This window comes from Nomascus leucogenys, chromosome 14 (genome assembly GCF_006542625.1).
Source record: "Nomascus leucogenys isolate Asia chromosome 14, Asia_NLE_v1, whole genome shotgun sequence".
Classification (NCBI taxonomy): domain Eukaryota; kingdom Metazoa; phylum Chordata; class Mammalia; order Primates; family Hylobatidae; genus Nomascus; species Nomascus leucogenys.
Window position 1 is genome coordinate 58,015,684 of NC_044394.1, and position 23,920 is coordinate 58,039,603.

The 23,920-nt window shown below is 42.8% G+C and overlaps 1 protein-coding gene and 1 pseudogene across 1 annotated transcript in view; one reads left to right on the forward strand and one right to left on the reverse strand.

Annotated features, from left to right (window-relative positions):
• The window catches only part of ALMS1 (ALMS1 centrosome and basal body associated protein), a 215,658-nt gene extending 199,807 nt beyond the window's left edge, over positions 1–15,851 (forward strand). The window contains exons 17-23 of the mRNA XM_003268797.2: positions 5,033–5,153; positions 6,311–6,511; positions 6,826–7,067; positions 7,820–8,003; positions 8,877–8,940; positions 14,406–14,505; positions 15,499–15,851. Coding sequence (XP_003268845.2) covers positions 5,033–5,153; positions 6,311–6,511; positions 6,826–7,067; positions 7,820–8,003; positions 8,877–8,940; positions 14,406–14,505; positions 15,499–15,543 — 957 coding nt within the window. The 3' untranslated portion in view covers positions 15,544–15,851. The remainder of the gene's footprint in view (positions 1–5,032; positions 5,154–6,310; positions 6,512–6,825; positions 7,068–7,819; positions 8,004–8,876; positions 8,941–14,405; positions 14,506–15,498) is intronic.
• Positions 15,852–21,916: 6,065 nt separating this feature from the next.
• Positions 21,917–23,878, reverse strand: LOC101177044 (annotated as a pseudogene).
• Positions 23,879–23,920: the final 42 nt, after the last annotated feature.

Below are 23,920 nucleotides of genomic sequence, written 5' to 3' on the forward strand. Positions count from 1 at the left end.
TTTCATAGGCAAGCATTACTAAAAAAGAATTTGAAATGAAAACGGAAACATTCCAAGGCTCCTCATATAACCCAGTGTAATTGTGTCAGTTTTTTCATACCCTGTGGTGCACACCATGACTGCTTGTGTCCTTTGGAAGTGCAGGATGTTCACAGAACCTCAGACTTGGAAGGGACCATTGGAGTCCTGTGATCCTACCCACTCCCATCAGCACTTCTGCTGCATCTGCACCAAATGACAGGCCACCCTCTAGTAGCTCCACCTCTCGTGCTGCTTATGGGGCAGCCAGTTCCATTTGCCTAAGGCTCCAGTTATCAAAGGCTTTAACTTCGATCCAATATCTCCTTGAGTTGGAATACCTGGCTCTGCTCTCAGAGCTGCTCTCTGAAGGCACAGGAAACAGACCTAGCCCTCTGCCTCTCGGGCCCCCACCTCCTTTCCTGATGTGTTTTTTCTCATGTCTTCACTCCATGAACTGTTCCACATGGGCTGTGGTTTCTACTCTCTCAGTTTGGCAGCTTTCCTGGGTATAAGTTTGTTGGTGTCTTGTTTTTAAATATGTCCCTCTCAGCTAAGCTTGTTGTGCTTCAGGTAGTGAGAGCGTGTTGACCAACACAACTTCCATTCAGTGGCTGGACCATGTCTGTGGCCTAACGTGTGTTATTCCTGTTGAACTCCTTAAATCTTTACTGCCACACCCTTCCCCACAAGTTTTTGTTTTGTTTATTCTCATTTCTTGAACTGGTAATACAGTACAACCACATGGTACAAAATATTTGATCAGGAGTGTCCTTCTTATTCCTGTTCCCCAGCACCCAACACTCCTTCCCAGAGGTATACAGTAAAATTTCATCCATTTTAAGTGTACAGTTAACTTTTAGTAAATTTACAGAGTTTTGCAATCATCACCAAAATCCAGTTTTAGAACATTTCTGTCATTACCAAAAGGTCCCTTGTACCTCTTTGCAGTCAATCCTCGTTCCCAGCCCCAGGCAACCTCTCGTCTGCCTTCTGCCTCTTCTGGAGATTTTATGTGTATGGCATCAGATGTGGTCTTTTGTATCTGCCTTTTTTTGTTAACATAATGATTTCAAGGTTCATCCATGCTGTAGTATGCATCAGTGGTTCCTTTTTGTTGCTGAATAGTATTCCATTTTATGGATATACCACATTTTGCTAATCTTTCAGTTGATGGACATTTGGATTGTTTGATTTTTTTGGATGTGAATGCTGCTATTAATACTTGTGTAAAAGTTTTGTGTGGGCATACATTTTCATTTCTTCTGGGTTTTTACTCAGGAGTGAAATTGGTAGGTCATATGATAGGTTTATGTTTAACTTTATCAGAAATTGCCTGAGTGTTTTCCAAAGTGGCTGTATCATTTTACATTCTCGCCTGCAATGTGTGAGGGTTTCAGTTTCTCCACTTCCTTGTCAACACTTGCTATTGTCCACCTTTTTATTTATAGCCATTCTAGTAGGTGTGAAGTGGTATCTTACTGTGAGTTTAATTTGAATTTCCCTAATGACCGATGATGTTGAACATTTTGTGTGCTTATTGGCCACTCATATCTTCTTTGATGAAGTGTCTTTTTAAATCTTTTCGCCCATTTTAAAATTAGGTTATCTTCCTACTGAGTTGAAAAAGCTCTCTGTATACTCTGGTTATAAGTCCTTTATCAGATGTATTTTTTGTAAATAATTTCTCCCAGGCTGTGGCTTTTGAAGTGCAAATGGTTTTAATACAGTAATGATGAAGTCCCGTTTAAACTGTTTTTCTTTTATGGATTGTGGATTGTACTTGGGGTGTTATATTCAAGAACTGTTTGCCTAACCAAAGTCACAGAGATGTTCTCCTATGTTTTTCATTAAAAGTTTATTGTCTTAATTATTATGTTTAGGTCTACAATCCATTTTTAGTACACTTTTTGTGTATGGTGTGTTGTCTAACTTCATCTCTTTGCATAGGGATATTTAATTGTCCCAGCATCATTTGTTCAAAAGAATATTATTTTCTCCAGTTGGTTGCTTTGGCCCCTTTGTTGAACACTAATTGATCACATATGTAAGGCTTCATTTGGAATTTTCATTCTGTTCCATTGATATGTCTATATCTTTTTTTTTTCCTTAAGACGGAGTCTCACTCTGTCGTCAAGGCTGGAGTGCAGTGGCACGATCTCGGCACACTGCAAACTTTGCCTCCTGGGTTCAAGCGATTCTTCTGCTTCAGCCTCCCAAATAGCTGGGACTACAGGTGTGCACCACCACACCCAGCTAATTTTTGTATTTTTAGTAGAGACCGGGTTTCACCATATTGGCCAGGCTGGTCTCGAATTCCTGACTTCGTCATCCGCCTGCCTTGGCCTCTCAAAGGGCTGGGATTACATGCATGAGCCACTGTGCCCGGCCAATCTATATCTATCCTTATATCAATACCACAATGCCTTGATTGCTGTAACTTTATAAGATTTGAAATCAGGAAATATAAGTCCTCTACCTCTCTCTCTTTTTTTTTTCCAGTAACTTTTGGCCCTTGTGGTCCTTGCCATTTCCATATAAAGTTGAGATCATTTTGTAGATTTCTTGAAAAATGCTTGCTGGAATTTTGATAGAGATTGTGTAGAATCTACAGATTAACTTGGGGATAATTGCCATCCTAACAATTTTGAGACTTCCAATCCATGTATGGTGAATGTCTCACCATTTATATTGACCTCTGATCTTTCCCAGCAATGTTTTCTAGTTTTTAATGTGCAAACCTTGCACTTCTTTTGTTAACTTTATTCCTAAATATTTTATTCTTTTTGATGCTATTGTGAGTGAGATAGTTTTCTTAATTTTATTTTCAGGTTGTCACTTGCTAGAATATAGAACTACAATTTTTTTTTTATCTTATTGATCTTATATTCTGCAATGTGGGTAACCTTGGTTGTTAGTTCTAGTTCTTTGAGGATTCCTTAGTATTTTCTACAGAGAAGATCATGTCATTTGTAAATAAAACCAGTTTTACTTCTTCCGTTCAATCTGGATTATTTTCTTTCAGAGACATTTTATAAATAAAAAAGCAAACACCTACATATACTTTTTTAGTACCTAACATGCTTTCTTCCCCTCTTTTATAGCTGCAGAGAAGGTATAATGTATTTCATATCAGTCACTTCTTTTTCATGTTCCTTTTTTTTTTAAGGAGAAAATAAAAAAATTTTTTTAACATCATGGTAGTCTCTAGTTTTATATTAGTGTTTTATATTTTACCATCTAAATCATCTGTTCTATCTAAAATGCAGATTTTGTTTCCTTTTCTAGATGGGGAAACTGACACAAAGAGGTTGTGGCTTGCCTAAGTAGAGACCACTAATAAAGGGAAGACCTGAAACTGGCCTAGCTATTTGGAATCCTGACGCAGAGCTTTTTTTTTTTTTTTTTCCTGCATCAAAGTTGCTGCCATTCCTCCTGCCTAATGAGCAGGCCTTTACAATTGCCCCTACTAAACATGCTCTGATTTAGCCCATCATTCCTGTTATTATTTGGGATCCTGACAGAGGCCCTCTCTCTGATGAGTATTGTATGTAAATTCTTCTGCTTTCCATATCTAAGACATTTATGTGTAAAATCTTAAGAAGGAATAGCCAGCACCAAACCCAGTGACTGCACACAGTAATTGCTTAGTAAATATTTGTTGTCAAATGCAAGGTGTACCACTCAGTAAAGACATCTCTCTGTTTTGAAATTATATTTGGATAAGGTTGGTTCAGTCAGTTATTATTCTATCAACTTGTATTATCATCCAACCCATATAACTCCATCTTGCCCTCAAAGATGCTATGAAATGTTCTGGCATTTTGTTCAAATCTAGGTATGGTGTGCTACATATTCTTTTGGTTAGCCAGTAAAGTGACCTTATCTACTAGAGAAAACAAGGCTAACCTGGCAGGGCATGCTCTGCCTGCCTGACTGAGCCTGGCTTAAATCTGCTCATCTTTTTTTTCAAAAGTTCCTTGCAAATTATCTGATTCGTGATGCATCCTAAATTTTACATGTCATCAGTGTTCAGCCCACTAGTTTGCAATGCCTACCTTTCCGAAAATCAAAGTATTTCCTTTCTTCAAGTGTCTAACAGATCTACTCACCAAAATTCTGTTACAAGTTTCTTTATGACTCTGGAATATGGTTTATCTAGTTCAAGGAATCAGATATGCTCAGTTTCCTATCCTCACCCAGGCTTTAATTTACCTCCACCAGACCTGCCTAAGTAGAAAATTCCCTAACATTTATTCAACATATAGATGCCCAGACCCCTCCCCTAGAGATTCCAATTCATTATTCTGGGTTAGCCTCCCTCTGTCCTTATTAACAATGGAGATAATAACAATGAACAAGTTTAAGAAGTACTGTTTTACCCTATAGTATTTGTTCAGCTATATCTTGTTAATCATTTTGTCATCCACCAACATTCCACCATCAGTTGCAATCCCTGAAATTGCCTTCATTGCTCTACTTGCTCTGAACGTAATTTAAAAGGCCTTTGGGACTCTCTAATACTTTTTGCAATACTCTACTCATCAGGACATCTCATGAACCTTGCAGGTCTTTGGTGTTTGTCTCAGTATACGTGTCTGAGTCACCTCTTAATTGGAGAGCACTGTCTTCAGTTCATCACTCTTTTTAGCTATCTCCAGGCCTCTTTTTCTCACATGAAAATTATATGCAGGTGTCACTTCAGAATTTCATTCTGAAGATGCATCAGGCTAATGTTTGGCTAGCATTCTCTTCAGAGTTTTTCCAAGCCCAGTGAAAATAGCCAGGCTTTTTTTTTGTCTTACCACCTTACAACAGCTTAAGTCCTATCCAACTACAATATTCTCCCTATCACAGATACAAGGCAGCAAGTTCACAGTATCTCAAGCTTCCTCTACATGCATCTCAACAGTTTGAATTGGATTAGAAAGAGGACTTGTTGGCTTGCTTATCCTGTGGGTAACTGTGACATTGACTGCAGGTAATAATAACAAGATCTCTTTTCTTTTTCTAGGTAGCAAACCATGTGATTTCTTCTGACCCTGTTTCGTCTTCTGCCAGTAGTTTCCTGAGCTCGAACTCTACTTTTTGCAACAAGCAAAATGTACACATGTTAAACAAGGGCACACAAGCAGGTAATTACTTGAATCTAAACTTTTTCATTGAAATACATTGAAATGGCTCTTAAACATATAAGATACTCAACCTCAATCATAATAAAGGACATGAAGATAAAACTATCCAACTGCCAATTTTCATCTTATCAGATTGGCAAAAATTCAAGTTTGATGGCAAGTTTGTGGGCAAGAGTGTAGGGAAGTGGGTTCCCTTGTATATTCCAGTGGGAGTAGAAGTTGGTTCAATGTGAAAGGCAATTTGACAGGTCCTATCAAAATTACTTTCAGTCAGCATTTTTACCTTTGAAATGTCTGCTGTAGATATACTATGAATATGTGGAATTTAACCTATAGATATACTTGCATATGTGTAAAATAGTGTACAAAATTAACCACTGAAACATTGTTTTTTATAGCAGGAGATTAAAATGAATTTAGGTGTTCCTCAATAGCTGAATGATTACATGAATTATTGTATATCTAGATAATGAATGAAATTCTACATAGAATGAGGAAGGTCTCTCTGTACTAACATGGAAAGTTCTCCAAGACATATAATTGATTTTAAGAAAAGATACAGAACAGCGTATAGCATACTACAATATTAATTTTTTTTAATAAGAGAAATAAAGGAGGGAAGAGAATTGCTTAAATGTGCAAAATGAAATCTCTGGAACCATATAGGGGTGTGAACAGAGTAAATGGAGACCAGAAGTAGGAAGGAGGATTTTTAGCTATTGCCTTTCAATACCTTTTGGTTTCATAAAATAAAAATAAATAAACTTTCTTGATTTGTTTCTTCCCCTCAAATCCTGTCTTTACTTCTGTCAAGCTCTTCCTTACCTGGGTGACTACCAAAAGGACTCTAAGTATTTATTGTCTTTCTGCCTTGGGATCAGAGTTGAAATTCTTTACCTTTTGAACCTATATTCATTCTTCTTTCCCTCTAATACCTAAAATGACTTACAAATGAAACCGTTTCTTTTTTCTTCTCCCTCTTTTCCTTCCTACTCTCCCCTGTCCTTCCTTCTCTTCCTCTCTCTTCCCATCCCTCCATTGCACACAAAGGGATTGTATTTTTGAAACGTTAAAAAGGGTTCATGTACTCACTTGAATAAATCTGTCAGTTCAGCCTCAAGGTTACTCCCAGAGACACCTATGATCCTTCCCCTCAGGTAACTTGGAGATTGTGAACGGTGCCAAAAAAAACACTCGAGATGTCGGGATAACTTTCCCAACTCCAAGTTCCAGCGAGGCTAAATTGGAAGAGGACAGTGATGTGACTTCTTGGTCAGAAGAAAAACGTGAAGAGAAAATAATCTTTGCCGGTTATCCTGGGGACAGAAAGTTAAAAAAGAACAAGAATTCCCATGAAGGTCAGTTTCTCAATCCAGATCTTCTAGTAGAGAAACTAGTGAATTTCAAGTCCCCTGTGATGCTGCCTCTGTGTTTCCAAGTGACTCTATGTGGCCCCCACCTACCCCCAGCCACCACCTTGTCAGGTTTTCAAAGTCCAGCACTGCAGTTCCACAGTCATCCTTGCAGTGAAACCAGACTCGAGAGCACCCTGTGGCTGCTGACAGCTGAGATCTCTAAGAGTCTGTATTATATGCATGTCCTTGATGAGAGCTGGGTGGGGCTGTAAAAAAGTGAAAAATCTTTTTTTCCTTCTAAAAACTATTTCCTGTAGGAATTTCCTGGTTTGTTCCTGTGGAAAATGTGGAGTCTGGATCAAAGAAGGAAAATGTACCCAAGGCTCATGGCCCCGGCATCTCCTGGTTTGAACCAATAACCAAGAGCAAGCCGTGGAGGGAGCCACTGCGAGAGCAGAACTCACAGGGGCAGCATCTGGACAGTCGGGGCTCCCTGGCAGGCCCAGGCAGAGGGGATGGCAGAGACCCACTGAAGCCGTTTGTGAGAGCAACCCTGCAGGTGCAGTGACGTTGACTTAACTTTAGCCCTATGTGAAGGGAGAAGAAGGGCAAGGCGCAGAGAAGCTGGCTCTGTGACTTGGCGAGCTGAGGTGTAGGCCTGAGAGCCTCTTTTCAAGCACCTCCACAGTTCACCTGTTTTCACACAAGGGCTGGGTTTCTAATCATCCATCAAAGGATGCCTTACTCTTAACCATAGATGGTGAATCACCCTCAGGATCTGAGGACAAGGCCACATGAGGGAGGATTTGCAGCTCTGCTTATTGGGCTTGTGGGTCCCTGTGTGTGGAGGGCCCGGAGGACTGATGCTTGTGCGGCCTCATGCGTGTTCCTCCATGTCCACAACTCCTGTTTCTGCTCCATGTTAGATTTAAAGGAAACCAAGTCTCTTCTCATATGTCCCTTGGGGGATAAAGGAAATATTATTAATGATGTATTTGTTTGAATAGATCTTTAAAATAGCACCATGGGCAGAGCTGTATTGTGCTGACATTTCAGAGAGTTGTAATCACCATAGTCTTAGTTCCTGCCCTATGCTGAAGGTGTGTCTTTGATCCCTGCGGGTCCAAGCTGGAGCTCTCCCCCACAGAGAGGTGTCAGAGGATTCTTCAACTCTAGATATTTTCTCGGCATTTGAATCAGGCTTCTCCAAACCTCTTGGGCAGGTGGTATGTCTCCAGGCATATGGAGAGTAGATTGCATCATTAATCTGAGGCTGGGCATTTTCTCTTTTTTTTTTTTTTTCTTTCGTAGGAATCGCTTCAGTTTCACAGACCTGACTTCATCTCCCGCTCTGGGGAGCGGATAAAGCGCCTGAAGTTAATAGTCCAGGAGAGGAAGCTGCAGAGCATGTTACAGAGTGAGCGGGATGCGCTATTCAACCCTGACAGGGAACGGCAGGGCCACCAGAATCGCATGTGCCCGCTGCCCAAGAGAGGTACGCCCTGCCCGTTCACTTTCCTGTGAGTGGAATAGAGAAGGCAAGGTCTGCTGCTGTGCTGCAGAGCCCTGCCAAAGGCCAGGCCAGGCCAGTTACATGGGCAGACAGCGACCTTTTTCTTGCCAAGACTCAAACCTTCTTAGCTAGCAGAACCTCCCCACCTTAGCCGTCGGCACATTCATGATCCAAGTAAGCCCAGTTACTCTAGCCCTGTCACTGCATCTTAAAGCAGCTCTGTGTCTGTGAGCAAGTTAGTTCCAAAAGTTCCATCTTTTCCTGAAAAGATGGGGCTGATTCCAGGCTTTCCTACCTCTTAGGATGGTAATAATAATAATAATAAACACATAGTCCTTACATCTTGCCCAGGCACTGTTCACATTAGCGCTTACAACACTCTCAGTAGGTACTATTAATATATCTACTTCATAGTGAGAAAACTGAATCAAAGGGAGATTAAGTACCTCTCCCAAGATGACATACCTAGTAAGTAAAAGCTAAGATTTGAACCCAGGTGCCCTCCTCTGGAGTCTGCATTCTAAACAATTATGATAAGCAGATCTTGATAAAATAATGAAAGCTGTGAAAACTACAAAGCACGACCTAATTCTTTCATCCAACCTTACCTAGAAACTGGCCAGTTTTCTAATTCAAAGCCTAGTCTTTGCTACAGAGTGTTAGGTCCTTAGGGCCTTAGGCTGCTGTCCCTGTTACCCTAGTTTAACCCTGGCTTGCCTTGGTCATTGCTCCCCACTCAGTCTTGCCAGCTCAGGGTAGGGGCACCAAGTCCTAGCAGCTCCCTCTCCCAGCTCTTGCACCACACCTTCTGGGTTAAGTCACCGTCCACTGAAAACCCTTTCTTCTCTTGCTTAGTCTTCCTGGCTATCCAGAAGAACAAGCCTATCAGCAAGAAGGAAATGATTCAGAGGTCCAAACGGTAAGACCAAGAAAACAAGAGTACGTATACAAGTGTAAACCAGGCCACCAAGTGGTCAGGAGCTCTGGCTTGCACCCAGAATAAAGGTATATGCTCAAGTTTAAACATTATGAGAAAGTTGTGAGAGTCATTTCTCACTTATGGCACTGAAAAAAAAAATAGCACATCATGGTATGAATGACTCATATACAAAAGATGAAAAATCCCTCACTAATTTGCATGTCTTAGGCTCCTCTTTATTAGAAACCTAAATGTAAATAAAGAATATTTTAGGCCGGGTGTGGTGGCTCACGCCTGTAATCCCAGCACTTTGGGAGGCCAAGGTGGGCGGATCACTTGAGGTCAGGAGTTGGAGACCAGCCTGGCCAACATGGTGAAACCCCGTCTCTACTCAAAATACAAAAATTAGCCGGGTGTGGAAGCACAAGCCTGTAATCCCAGCTACTCAGTAGGCTGAGCCAGGAGGATCCCTTGAACCTGGGAGGCAGAGGTTGCAGTGAGCTTAGATGGCGCCACTGTACTCCAATCTGGGCAACAGAACGAGACTCCATCTCAAAAAAATTTAAAAAAAGATTACTTTGAAATAAAATTAAATATGTATTTGGGCTGCACCTTTTATTTTAGCAATCCCATTTCTAGGAATTGATCCAATAGGGTGAGAAAGAACAGTGTTCTCCAGAACACATTAAGTTAAACTTTTTAAAAAAATTACATCTTCGAAGCATGTGAACGCTGTTACCATTTGTGGTCTTTAAAAATAAGTATTTGTGGCCGGGCACGGTGGCTCACGCTTGTAATCCCAGCACTTTGGGAGGCCGAGGCGGGCGGATCACGAGGTCAGGAGATCGAGACCGTGGTGAAACCTCGTCTCTACTAAAAAATACAAAATAATTAGCCGGGCGTGGTGGCGGGCGCCTGTAGTCCCAGCTACTCGGAGAGGCTGAGGCAGGAGAATGGCATGAACCCGGGAGGCGGAGCTTGCAGTGAGCCGAGATTGCGCCACTGCACTCCAGCCTGGGCGACAGAGCGAGACTCCGTCTCAAGGAAAAAAAAAAAAAAAAAAAAAAAAAAAATAAGTATTTGTACCTATGTAGATGTGTATACTTTTATATGCATAGAATATTTCTGGAAGACAGAAAACAGTGGTAATACTGATTGCCTTTGGAAAGGATAACTGATGTAGTAGATTTTTTGACCTTTTATAATTTTTGAATTTTGTGCCATGATGAACGAGCATTAGCTACTCATTAATTAATTCAGTTGAGTGTTGGATGTGGTGGTACATTTCTGTAATCCTACCTACTCAGGAGTCTTAGGTGAGAGAATCTCTTAAGCCCAGGAATTTGAGACTCCAGTGAGCTATGATCACACCATTATGCTCTGGTCTGGGTAACAGACTGAGACTCTGTGTTCAAAAAATAATAAATAAAATTTTAAAAAATTAATTCATTTCAGATATTCATATATTGATCATGAGAATGCCAGAGAATAAGTTAAGATTGACTTTTTTAGGCGTTCTTTGGAGACTTGCTTTAATAAGAATAGTCTCTTAGTTGGCATAATGTTTCTGAAGTAACGGTACTTTAAAATAGGTTATCTCATGGACTTTAAGCATTCCTCTTGAAATCTTCTTTTTGCTCTATCTAGTCAGCCCTTATAGGCAATCCAAAGGGATGCTTTGGATGCTTTAGTCCAGTGGTTCTCAGAGAGTGGTCTGTGGAGTCCTGGAAGTTGCTGAGACCCTTTCAGGTGATTTGCAAGGTCAAAACTAATTTCAGAATGACACCAGGATGTTCTGTGCCTTTTTTGCTGTGTTGGCTATTTGCACTGATGATGCAACAGTAATGGGAGAGGAGTAAAACCATTGGTGTCTTACCACTATTCAAGACAGTGGCACCAAACTGTACTAGTCTAGTAGGCATTGTATCCTGCACAGCCTCCTGCCAGGAGTGTGATGGAAGAACAAGGAAGCAGTGTAAATGGAGGTACACAGGAAGCACTTCCTTTGCACAGTGAAAGATGATGACTGTTTCAAGGAAAAGCACTTATGCCATGGTTTGTGTCGTGAGCTGAACCAGCTGCCTTTTTCATGGAACATGACTTTTACTTGAAAGAGTAACTGACAGAAAACCAATTATTCTGACTTGTGTTTGTAGCAGACATTTTCTTGAAAATGAAGAAGTGAGTCTGTGACTTCAGGAAAATGTCCAACAGTATCTGTTGCCAAAGAAAATGTGAGTTTTCAAGCCAACAATAGAATTCTAGAAAACTTGTATTCACCACCATGGGCTTGATGACTTCTTAGTACTTAGACCTTTCTGATGAGATAAGCAGTGACATTAACAAATGTGATGTTTTTCATGTTATCTAAATACATTTGTCAACATTTGGAAGATCTGCATAACTCCCCGGACCAGGATTTTCTGAATAATTGTTGCTTTTTGTTACAAAATCAGGGAATAGATAGAAGATTCATTCAAATAGTACAAGATAGACTGATGGATTTTTATGTAACAGAATAGGAAACGTTTACTGACATGTTTTCAGATTCCACCTTGCAACTAATTTTTAAGAAACTACCACTTGTCAGCCAGGCACAGTGGCTCACGCCTGTAATCCCAGCACTTTGGGAGTCCAAGGTGGGCAGATCACTTGAGGTCAGGAGTTCAAGCCTGACCAACATGGTGAAAGCCTTCTCTACTAAAACTACAGAAATTAGCTGGGCATGGTGGTGGATACCTGTAATCCCAGCTACTCTGGAGACTGAGGCAGGAGAATTGCCTGAACCTGGGAGGCAGAGGTTGCAGTGAGCCAAGATCGCACCACTGCACACCAGCCTGGGCAACAAGTGCGAAACTCTGTCTCAAAAAAAAAAAAGAAAAGAAAAGAAACTATCACTTACCAAGTTTGGGTGTAGTATCAAAGAAGATCAAGAGTTACCTGAAAAGAATATTACAAGAACTTCTCTCATTTCCAAGTACGTGGAAAATCTGTACGTAAGCTGGATTTTTAATGTATACTTTAACCAGAGCAAGATGGGACAACAGACTTAATACAGAAGCAGATACGAGTCCAGCTGTCTTCCATTCAACCAGACATTAAAGAGTTTTCTAAAAAATGTAAACAGTGCCACCTTTCTCACTAACATTTTTTTGTTTTGCAAAACATCTTTATTTCTCATTAAAAATACAGGTTTCTTATGTTAGCGTGTCACAAGCTTATTGTTATTTCAAGTGAATTAAAAAATAAAGTTTTTCTTAATTTTTAATTTTAAATTTTAATACAGTATCAATAGATAAAACCTACACTGGGATCCTCAACGTTTAGGAGTGTGAAGGGGGCCCTAAGTCTAAAATATTTTTGAACCACTGCTTCATTCTAACTCAGATCACAAAATGGAATTAGGGGAAATTATACAGGGTTTGTTGTGGGGCAGCTACTTATAGTCTCACCTCAGCAAGAGCAGTCCCTGATGTAAGGGACTAGGAAGCTTGCCTACAGGAAGACAGGCAGGACGTCTCCTATAACATATCAATGCTTTCGACTAGAAGTATACTTATATGAGTGGATTCAGTGCCTATCTTCCGGAGAGACTTTTTAAACTGTTTTTAAACTGGTACATTTTCATTAGGTTGCTTCTATTCACGTTTATTTCTTGTGTGGCTTCTTTTAAAGGAAGTGATCTGTTTCCATCTGAGAATCTTAACTATCATCTAGTAACTCTTAATATTTAGGAAACTACAACCCAGAGAGGAGAAGTAACCCAGCAAGTTAGGGTCACAGCTGGGGTTAGAGCCCAGTGTTTAGCCTTCAATTGTGTCCTGTTAAGGATTTGTATCTCTAGAGCCTGTGTTACTCATCTTTTGTCATCACCTGTCTCTACCAAAGATATTTAAAAGTTCCCGTGAGAAGGAAAGATTTTAAGAGGAAAGAACGTAGCTCTTTGGAAGCACTTGTTCCAGAGTGGCCTTCAGGAGACACCTTCACCTTCTCTAATCTATTTCCTGCAGAGCCCTGCATTAATCTAGTGATTTTTTTTCCAGATTATAGAAAACTTTAGGAAATATAGAGAAAAGTAGAAAAAAGAAAATGAGTATCACTTACCATCCTTCCATCTAAACCTAACACTAGTTCTGTTTTTGGTGGGAGGCGTGGGAAAGTTGCAGAGACCTGCATAACACACACTTTTTTCCTCAAATTGTTGACCATACTGCATATACAAGTTTGTATCTTGCTTTGTTTTATGCAACATTATGTTGTGAACCTTTCCTATGACATTAAAAATTCTGAAACTTTTGTTTCATATACATGAAACATACTTGTAACATATACATTCCATTATACTTCATAATCTATTTAACCGTTGTTTTGTTGGAAACGTATTTACAATGAGAGTGCATTTATCAAATGCACATTTGTGTGTCTCCCAACTTAAAATCATTGCCACCCAACCCCTGCTAGAACAGATCCCATGTTTTTCACGTGGCCACAAGATCCTCCGCAGCCCACCTCACCCTCACCTCCACCTGTTTCCCACCTATTCCTTTACACTCCTTTTCAGGAAGCCTCGACTCCATTTTTACTAACACTCATTTTCCCCTCCTTGAGTGTCTTCTGCCCTTCTCCCCATTCCCTTTCTGCTCTTATCTATCATTATTGTTTTATTATTATTATTTTTGAGATGGAGTCTCACTTTGTCGCCTAGCTGTAGTGCAGCAGTGGCTCAATCTTGGCTCACTGCAACCTCTGCCGCCCAGGTTCAAGTAGTTCTCCTGCCTCAGCCTGCTGAGTAGCTGGGATTACGGGCGTCTGCCACTGCACCCACCTAATTTTTTTTTTCGTAGTTTTAGTAGAGATGGGGTTTCACCATCTTGGCCAGGCTGGTCTTGAACTCCTGACCTCATGATCCACCCACCTCAGCCTCCCGAAGTGCTTGGTTTACAGGCTTGAGCCACTGAACCCGGAGCTCCTATCTATTCTTAAGACCCAACTTACCTCTAATTTCCTCTCTGGAGCCTTTCCCAACCTCCTTCCACCAGACCAAGTTTCTTCTCCTCTAGAACATTTTATAGATGTGACCATTTCAGTACTTTTCCATAATTTCACTTGTGTTTACAAACACAATAGTAACACTGTTCATTATCTTATATTGAAACAATCCATTTTTGCATGTAGAGTGGAAAGTAGAAGTTCACCTCATTTATCTCACTCCTTTCCCCCCTTTATCCCACTTCTTTCCCAGACGTAAGCACTATTAGGATTTTATTGGGTTTGTATTTATCTATCTCCCCTTCCAGATTTTGAGCCCCCAGGCCAGGAGTATCTAACGGGGCCCAGGGCCTTTCTGGGAGGGATGAGCTCCTGGAGAGTGGGAGGCATAGGGAGGGATGGTGAGAGGAGATCTCGTGCCTCTGCACCCTGGTAACCTCCCCGCTTTCTGTCCTTTCACTGGTGTCCTTTCTAAGGATTTATGAGCAGCTTCCAGAAGTACAGAAAAAGAGAGAAGAAGAGAAGAGAAAATCAGAATATAAGTCATACCGGCTGCGAGCCCAGCTATATAAAAAGGTCAGTGGGTCCTCTGTCTAGAGTGGGATGGATCGGTTTTATTGGGGGAAAGAGAAATGGAGAAAACAAGTTGCCTGTTGAGTGTGCAGTTAGAATGAACCGCATTTGAGGAATGAACTTAGAGTGCCCCGGACCAGTGTTGAAATCTGGAAGAAGGCATCTGTAATTAGACTTCAAATCAGGTTTAGCTCCCCATCCATAATTGTGTAAGGCCCTTTCCGTGCATTCATTTGGAGTGAAACCAAATTTCACACACAGGAGTTCATTGACATATCATGGTGGAAATACCAGAATTATCAGGTTTCTATTCCAGAGTCCCAGGTGGTGATTTCATGCCCCTCATTGGTGAGTCAGATACCTCTAGAACTGTTAAACTGGAAAATGTGTAACTGCACCATAAGAGTTGTCCACTTGGATGGTCAGAGGCCTCCAACTTGTCACCATGCCCTGCCCATCGTCCCAGTGGAGTCAGTGTTGCTGCAAGTCCAAGAACCTCACGAGGCAGGGTTGGTGCTACCAGTTAATTCTCTGAGAAACCAGACCAGCTCCTATGCCTGAAGGGCCATATCCTTCACTGTAATTGTTTCCTTCTCACCCCATCGGTCACCAGACTGATGTGGGATGGGAGCTGCTTCTGGAGCAGACCCCAGAACCCAGGCTGGTGCCTCAGGTGGAGGCCCCAGGCACCACACCGCCTGTCTGGTGCGTCAGCGTCGCAGGGCCAGGCCTCTCCTTATGCTACTGTATGTGGGAACTGATGGATTATCTGTTTCTCTATAGAAATAATAGATATTGATTACAGATCCTCTTTCCTGAACCTTTCAGGAAGTATTTTTTATATGACAACTATAGTTTCTGAAGCAGAGTAAAATGAACAAGATTTGAGTAGGACCACACTGATTCTCCTTGGTGACATGGCTGTGGGGAGGAGAGGCATCTGCCTCTGATGGCAGTAATATCTAACTTCTTTCCTGCCTTTCTTTTCTTCTACAGAGAGTGACTAATCACCTTCTGGGGAGAAAAGTTCCCTGGGACTGACACAAGTTTATTTTCCTCAGAGCCTTGGAATTCTATTTTATGAACCTAGAGAAGCACAATCCTTACTTTTGTGAGTCTGGCTGAATAAAGCTTATTCTTTGTCCATGTGTATTTTAGAAATAGTAACTTCTAAAGAGTCTGGAGCAGAGTGGTGATTAAAATTCCTAACGGTTTGGGAGCAATACTTTCTGCATAATGGGCGTATCCACTGGGCTGTGTGTTACAATGATATGATCATTTCTCAAGGATAAGTCCCATTTTGTATGTGTTTTTATACTTTTAGAAAATAAAAACTTTAGAGTAACTCATAGTAAACAATTCTTTCCCATCTGGAGAGATGCAAGGAGCTATGCATTGTCTCCACCGAGGTGTCTAAATGCATCAGTTGAGGGAAATGGGCTCTTAGAATGAAATGTAGCCTGTCTCTTTAGAAACACAATGTGCTGTAGTGGGAGCACTGTTGTGGGCTTTGAGGAGCGGGTGTCTGGTTAGATGCCCACTGGGTACACCCAGAGAATGCTGCAGGAGAGGCGTCTTGGGTCCAGCGCTCCTCTCAGCCCCAGTCCAGCTCCCCGAGGGACTCCTGTGTAGGCTGGGGAAAAAGGCAACCAGCCTTGGCTGATGGATCTTCCTCCACCCACACTCAGTTTTGGGATTAAAGCCTCAGACCATTTATCATTACACATGAAACCAGCAGTTACAACATAAAGGACAACTTCTGAAACAGATGAGTCAATGAGATAAAGCACTTAACCTGGTAACTGGATCAGAGTGTAACAGGATTTTTTTTTTTTTCATGTGGCCTGGAATTATAGCTAAGGCCCAAAGTGCTGGAGGAAGGTTTTCAACAGCCTCACTCTAAGTTCAGCAAACCCCAGTATTAAGGTTGGGAAGGGCCAGTTGTCCACCAAGGAGACTTCCTGGGAGGCTGGGTCCAAGAGCAGACCCCGCCCTCAAGCACAGTTCAGAGCTTTCAGATCCTGCCCCCTGGGCTCCCTGCCACGAAGAGGACACTGGGAAAAGAACCCATGGTGCATGAGGTCGACTCCTAGTTCTTCCCTTTCTTGCTGGACAAGGTAATGAAGCACTTTTGGCCAATTTCCCTGTAAAATGAGAGGGTTAATACCTCTAAGCCGCTCTTTACATAAACTCTAAAACAATGTGACTATTTCCACCTCTTGTGAGACATTATTATTCAGAATAGAAACAAATTGTTGTCTCAAACCTGGGTCTGCAAAGAACCCAGGCAAAGATGGAATCTGATGAGGAATGATGAGCATGACTCTGTCTAGGCCCAAAGCTGTGGCATCCAGACACCTTCCCAGGGCAGTTATATATGGTCCTGGGAGGCCCAGGTGGCAGTTGCCAGCCAGCTCCTCTCAGCCCCAGCCAGAGTGCACCTCCTCAGGAGAACTTGTTAGCATCTCCACTGGGTTCCTTTAAACTGGAAATCTATGGACTTGCTTTCACGTTATAACAGTATTTCCCCAGGCCACCAGCCATGGGCATGTTCCCGAGGCAATGTCAAAGCACAGAAGGTGGCAGGAAGGGGTCATGTTGTGGAGAGTCTCACAACTGCAGTCTTCCTGCCTGTCCTGTGCCAGGAGACCTTTGGCTGAGTGCAGGCTGAAGAATCCAGGCATCAACCTCACAATCCCAGGGACTCCCTCAGTGTCGGTTCTGCCCCAGAGCCCAGGATGGCTTCCCACACTGCACAGTTCTGTGGGGGCTGAGAGCACCTGCTACAAACCACAGAGTCACCACCTCATGCAGCCACTCCTGCAGCCGTCAGACTTTCCCCATGCATGGCAGGACCTTGAGCCTCTTATTTTGTTTTGGTTTGGTTTTTGTTCTTGCACAGGTGCAGGAAGCCCAAGCGGAGGCTGCATCATTGCCCCTGGTTCTGAACTGTGGTGGGATTCACTTTTGAATTGCTTCATCCTAGGCCTAGATCACACCTAACCTGGGAAGCACCACCCTCTTCCCTCCTGGAGGTGAGACTCCAGCCTCCTCAGTCCTCTTCCCTGAGAGCAGCTTCTGTTTCATCCCCTCCCCAGCAAAGACCACCAGTGCAAGTGCAAGTATTTTCGGGGGAGAGAATATATGAAGAAAGCAGTCTTTTAACTGTAAATCACGATGCGTTTTGTATGTTCCCAATGACAGTTTGGAATGATCAAATGAATGATTGTTTGGAACAGTGTCTGGATGTTATCAAAACAAAAACAAACCAGGATTTATTCCCTTGGAGAGTAACAAGTGACTTTCCATGAGAACACAGGTTTTGATCAATAGGAATTTTATTACTTGTCACAAGCAACAGCACTGGGACAAAGCCGTGTCTCCCTGAGGGAAAGTGACAGGAGGGTTTTATGGTGCAGTGGAGAGGGGAGAGGGTGCATCATCGCATGTAGAGGAAGGTTTCCGGTGGCACAGATGCAGTGAGTCATGGTGCCAGCACACAGGTTGCATGTTATGGTAATGAAGCTACAGTTCTCCTGGGGTGCAGGCTTTAGCACGGTCATGAGGAAAGTTCACTGGGGTTCGTCTGTTAAGTGGTCGGGGTCTTTCAGGAGCTGGTTCCAACCAACTAGGTGACCACATTTCACACAGGGTTTGGGATAAAACTGGCTTCAAGGCAAGAGGCTGTAACACAGGCTGACTGCTTGAATTGACAAAATTCCTATACTTCCTGGATTCCTTCCTATTGGCCTACAAATTTCCTCCCCTAGAGATATGTCACTCCTCATTCTTGAGGGGTCATTCTTCTGTAACCTCATGCTGATTAGGGATGCCGTGCCCAGAGATATTAGGGGAGTGAAAATCTCTAGACACTAAATCTAAATGTGTTTTGAGGTCTCCCAAGATAGGCTGTAAGGGCTGGTATTGTTGTTGGAAGCTGCAGTTGAAATTTTTCTAATCTGGAGGATACAAATTTTACCAAGAGATTGAAGATCCAGGGACCAAACAACAGTAGTACAAAGAATAAAGTTAGTAGTTCTACTAGGGGCAGAATATTACCAAGTAATTGGTATTGCCCATTTGATAGCTTCCCAAATAGTCAGAACTATGGCCCTGTGGATTAAAAGCATGTAACCAAGAGGCGTGGGCATAGATCTTCTTAATGTCAACTTCTATTTCCCCTGAGGTGTTTACTCAGGGACAGCAAGAGGAATTAGTAACTGCACACACTCCCCCCTGTTCCACTAAAAGACTGTCTAATATTGTACCGTTATCTAGCACCACAGTAACCAAGGAGTCAACTGACGATGCTAAAGACTCAAGTTTTCTAGTCAAGTTTTTTACAGTGGTTTCATGATAAGCAAATCCCCAAAGAGCAGCCACCCTGGAGGCTGCTCCCATCCCCCACAAATTAAACTCATTGCCTTTTTTTTTTTTTTTTTTTTTTTTGAGACAGTCTCGCTCTGTCACCCAGGCTGGAGTGCAGTGGTGCGATCTCAGCTCACTGCAAGCTCCGCCTCCCTGGTTCACACCATTCTCCTGCCTCAGCCTCCTGAGTAGCTGGGACCACAGGCGCCTGCCACCATGCCCGGCTAATATTTTGGATTTTTAGTAGAGACGGGGTTTCACCGTGTTAGCCAGGATCATCTCGATCTTCTGACCTCGTGATCCGCTCGCCTTGGCCTACCAAAGTGCTGGGATTACACGGGTGAGCCACCACGCCCGGCCCCAACTCATTGCTCTTTTTGACCTGACTTGTAGTAGACCCGCCTCAACAGTCTCAATATCAGAGGAGCTTGCAGGCCAATTGTACATTGTCCTTCCATCCAAACATTCTCCATGCAGGGATGAGCGATGCCAAGTGGGGTAAAGGGAAAGAACCTCAAGGCAAACCAGCATGGGGTAGATGTTTGTGGGGGACCCACAGATGAACACATGCCCCATGAGGGGCACATACTCATTTGGGGATAAAGATAATTTAGCTGGGCGCGGTGGCTCACAACTGTAATCCCAGCACTTGGGGACGCTGAAGCAGGCAGACACTTGAGGTCAGGAGTTCAAGAACAAACTGGCCAACATGGTGAATCCCCATCTCTACTAAAAATCCAAAAACTAGCCGGGCATGCTGGTGTACACCTGTAATCCCAGCTACTGAGACAGGAGAATCGCTTGAACCCAGGAGGCGGAGGTTGCAGTGAGCTGAGATCGTGGCTCTGCACTCCAGCCTGGGTGACAGAGCAAGACTCAGTCTCAAAAAAAAAAAGACATTTAATAGTTGTGCTGTTTGGCTCCAGGTGCCATTATTCTTACATGAAGGGAGGCAGGCTCACCCCGCAGGTGGTCCCTATCCCTGCAGTCAGCTGAGACATTATTCTTATAAGCTGTTGACCTGTTTACCTGGGTGTACCAGAAACTGGGACTTGGTATTCCTCACCATGAACTGCATTTACTGCTCTGTCCTCAGTATTTTTTAGGGATGTTCATGTCAGGACATCAATAAGTCATATTGGGGTGGCAGGTGGTAGTGTTCAAGGAGACCGGTTACCTCCCTTTTGTGTCTGGTCGTGTGTCAGTGTAGTAAGTCTGCCCTGGTGGAATTTCACAGCTTCTGTATATTTGGTGTATAGCTGAGCCATTTAGCAAGGTTGACACCTAGGTGGCATTGGCTATAGAGGCGCTAGTCGAGGTGATGCAAGGGAGTTTCTCACTCTCTGGGAAGAGGGTAACCGCAGGGAAGGGGAGCTTTCTCCAGTTCTGTGGGTGAAAGTGAAATGTGAGGATTGCCACAAGTCCTGTCACTTGGGCAGACCAAGTTCGTGGGTGCCCATAGCATATCCAGCATTGGAACAAACTATTTCCCTTCACTGTGATGTGGGGAAAACTGACTATTGTATTGTCTTCCCAGAGACCGCTGGCCATGGTAATAAAAGGGACTAACCAGTAAAGAGAGACCAAGTTCGTTGTATATACTATACCGTGATTTAGCACCAGTTAAGAGTTTTTACAGAATGTAAAAGAGCATAGAGATTCCTCTAAGAATGAAGAAATTCCTGATATATCGAGAGCATTGCAAGGGCACATTTTACTTATCTATGTCCCTTCTCTGGAAGAGGAGCTTAAGATCAGAGGCCAGTTCATAGGAATAAGTTGGATGTAATGAAGCCTGGTCTGAGGGCGCTGGTGAAGGCTTCCATCAGAATGACAGATCCAGGGTCTGAGCCCCTGCAATTTCAGAGAAGAGTGAGTGGTTATCAGTACAGGGTAGGACCCAGTCCAGACAGGATTTAGCTGGTCTTGAGGTGATTTAGACTTCCAAGTCTTAAGGTGAACTCAGTCTCCAGGTTGATATAGGTGAAGCTTAACATCAGTGGGAACTGGAAGACAGGTTCACATATTGGATTGAGAGCTTGTGTTAATTTTCCTAAATACACAATATGTTTTACATCCCTCTCAGTCTCACCATCAGGGCATGTCAAAGGTTCCATTGTGCCAGGGTAAGCTCTTCCGTATAGTAATTCAAAAGGGCTAAGTCTCATTTTCCCTTTTGGTGCCAGCTGAACTCATGTTAGTGTGATGGAAAGGCACTGTAGCCAGCTTTCATGAGTTTCCTGGCATGGTTTAGCTAAAGTGACCTTTATGGTTCTATTAGTATCTTCGTCCTTTTCAGATGACTGGGGCCTCCAGTCTGCATGTAGCCTCCATTTGATTTCCAAGGCAGAGAATACCCCCGGCTAACTTTGGAAACAAAGACAGCTTCATTGTCACTCTGGATCAATCAAGGTAAGCCACACTTCGAGAGGTTATCTTTGAGTAAAGCTCTGGCATCATTTGCCTTTTCTGTGTAACAAGGTAAGGTCTATCCAGCCAGTAAAGGTGTCCACACAAATCAGGTGGTACATGAGGTTTCCAGGTGCCTGGGGCATCACTGTAAAGTCTATTTGCCATTCTTCTCCTGGTATGCCCGCCCCCGCCCCTTAGTTGAGGCACAGAGAGCCTGGTCTGAGCATTATTTTGTATATATTTGTGGCATCTGTTAGAGATTTAGTCTATTTTACCACTTGGATCGGGTACCTTTATTACCCTCATCAACCAATTGCATAAGGTTTTGATATGGTTAGGCTTTGCGTCCACACCCAAATCTCATCTTGAATTGTAATCCCCGTAATCCCCACGTGCCTAGGGAGAGACCTGGGTAGATGATTGAATCATGGGGGAGGTTTCTCCCATGCTGTTCTTGTGATAGTGAATTCTCACAAGATCTGATGGTTTTATAAGGGGCTGTTTCCCCTTTGCTCCTTACTCTTCTCTCTCCTGCTGCCGTGTGAGAAAGCCTAAGCTTGCCTCCGATTTGCCTTCTGCCATGATTGTAAGTTTCCTGAGGCCTCCCCAGCCATGTGGAACTGTTAGTCCATTAAACCTCTTTCCTTTACAAATTACCCAGTCTCAAGTATTTCTTTAGAGTAGTGTAGAACGGATACCAAAATGTGATGATTCATGGACATATTTAATTATAGCCCAGCCTAGGTTTTCTGGAATCTAGAGTCTTCCTTTGTCATTAATAGCTCATCTTTCCAAATCCTAATGTGGGAGATACCTTTCCCATTTGGATTTTTCTAATTTCTGAGTAGTAGGGCCAAAACTTGTGGAGTGACAAATCTGGGGATCAGGGTGATTTGGAAACGTTCAAATGTTCATGCTGCCTTCTTAGCAGCTGTGTCGGCTTGGTTATTTCCTTTTATAACCTCAGAATTCCCCTCTGGTGACCCGAACAGTGGACCACCAGTAACCTTTTAGATAACTGTACTACCTGTAACAGCTGTAATGTTTCTTATGCATGCCTTATCTCCTTATTGTCCACAGTCAGGGTCCCAAGGGGGATAATCCCAGAGGCATACTTGTCATCTCTCTAGGAATTGGAACAGATTTTCATTAGGCTCTTGTTCTGTTTCCTGGAGTTTTCCCCAATTGATTGGTGGCTGGCTTACTTCCCTCATGCCTCTGAGTAGCATATTGCTGTAATGATCCCTGTTATCACTGGAGTCCCAGTTTGGGTCGGCTGTTGGGACTGACACCTCAGCAGCCAAGTAGATTTGGTAGCCCATGTTATCAGCCTACATTTTGTCTGCCTCTTCCTTAGCTTTGGCCATGATGGTAGATTTCTTTTCCACCATGAGCAGAGTTGCCATTAAAGTCTGCATGTCTGACCAAGTGAAGTTATGTGTGGAGAATATTCCCCTTATGAGAGTTCTGAACTCTCATGGGCTCACCGGCAAGCCTTTAAGATGGGATTTCTCATTATATAAATCAGCAGTTGTAAGAGGTACATAGACCCAAGCAAAACCTCCCTCTCCCTCAGACGCCTGCCTGGGTGGGAACCATCCCACTCTGGGGTTCCGTCTCAGGGAACTTGTTATGCTGGTAACTTGAGCTACCAAATCTACTTGACTACTGAGGTGTCAGTCCCAACACAACCCAAACTGGGCCCCCAATGATAACGGGGATCAACAATGGCCAGATCATTATGGGAATATGCTGCTCAGAGGCATGAGGGAAGTAAGCCAGCCACCAGTCAGAAGGGGAGTGGTGAGTGGTGCTGCCTGGCAAAGGGGGATACATCTGCAAGCCTCATAAAATGAGTTGGGATGAGGTTTTTCTTTTTTATTGTCTAGAAGAATGTAATATAAGTCATTGCTTAAATGATTAGGCGAATTCACCAGTGAAACCATCTGGGCCTGAACTTTCTTTTATGGAAATCATTTTTTTCAATAACTATTCAGATTTCAGTTTTCCTTTTATGCCAAGGTTTGGTAAGTTGTGTTTTCCAAGGAATTTTTCCATTTCCTAGAAATTTACAAGTTGATTGATCCAATGTTATAATATCATTTTGTTAATGTCTGGAGGTTCTAGGATCTGTAGTGATGTTCCATTTTCATTCCTGATATTATTTTTGCCTCCTGTCATTTTTACCTGATCACTCTTTCCAAGGGGTGTATAAATTTCACTAGTATTGCCGAATAACCCACTTTGGGTTTTATTGATTTTTCTCTATCATATATTGGTCTTACGTTGATTTTTTATTGTTTATTTTGGGGCCTGCTGTTGCCATAGCAGGAGCCACAGCCAGCTCCACAAAATTTGGAGAGCCTGGCAAGTATGGAGGAAGACCCTTGCTTTCCCCTGGAGGTGCTGAGAGTTTAATTCCCGAGGAAGTAGGGGAGTTACTTCCCTGTATTGGCAAAGGTTCTAGTTTTTGAGTAGGACTAGAGGACCTCACTTCTCTTGAAGGAGAAGTAGAGAGGCTCCTCCTCATTCCCTTCCCTACAAGTCCCCACATGACTGGTTCTTCCTGTCTAGGGGCTTCTAGAATTAGCAACATTGTTCCCTTTGGTCCTTTGACCAATTACATATCCTGCATTTC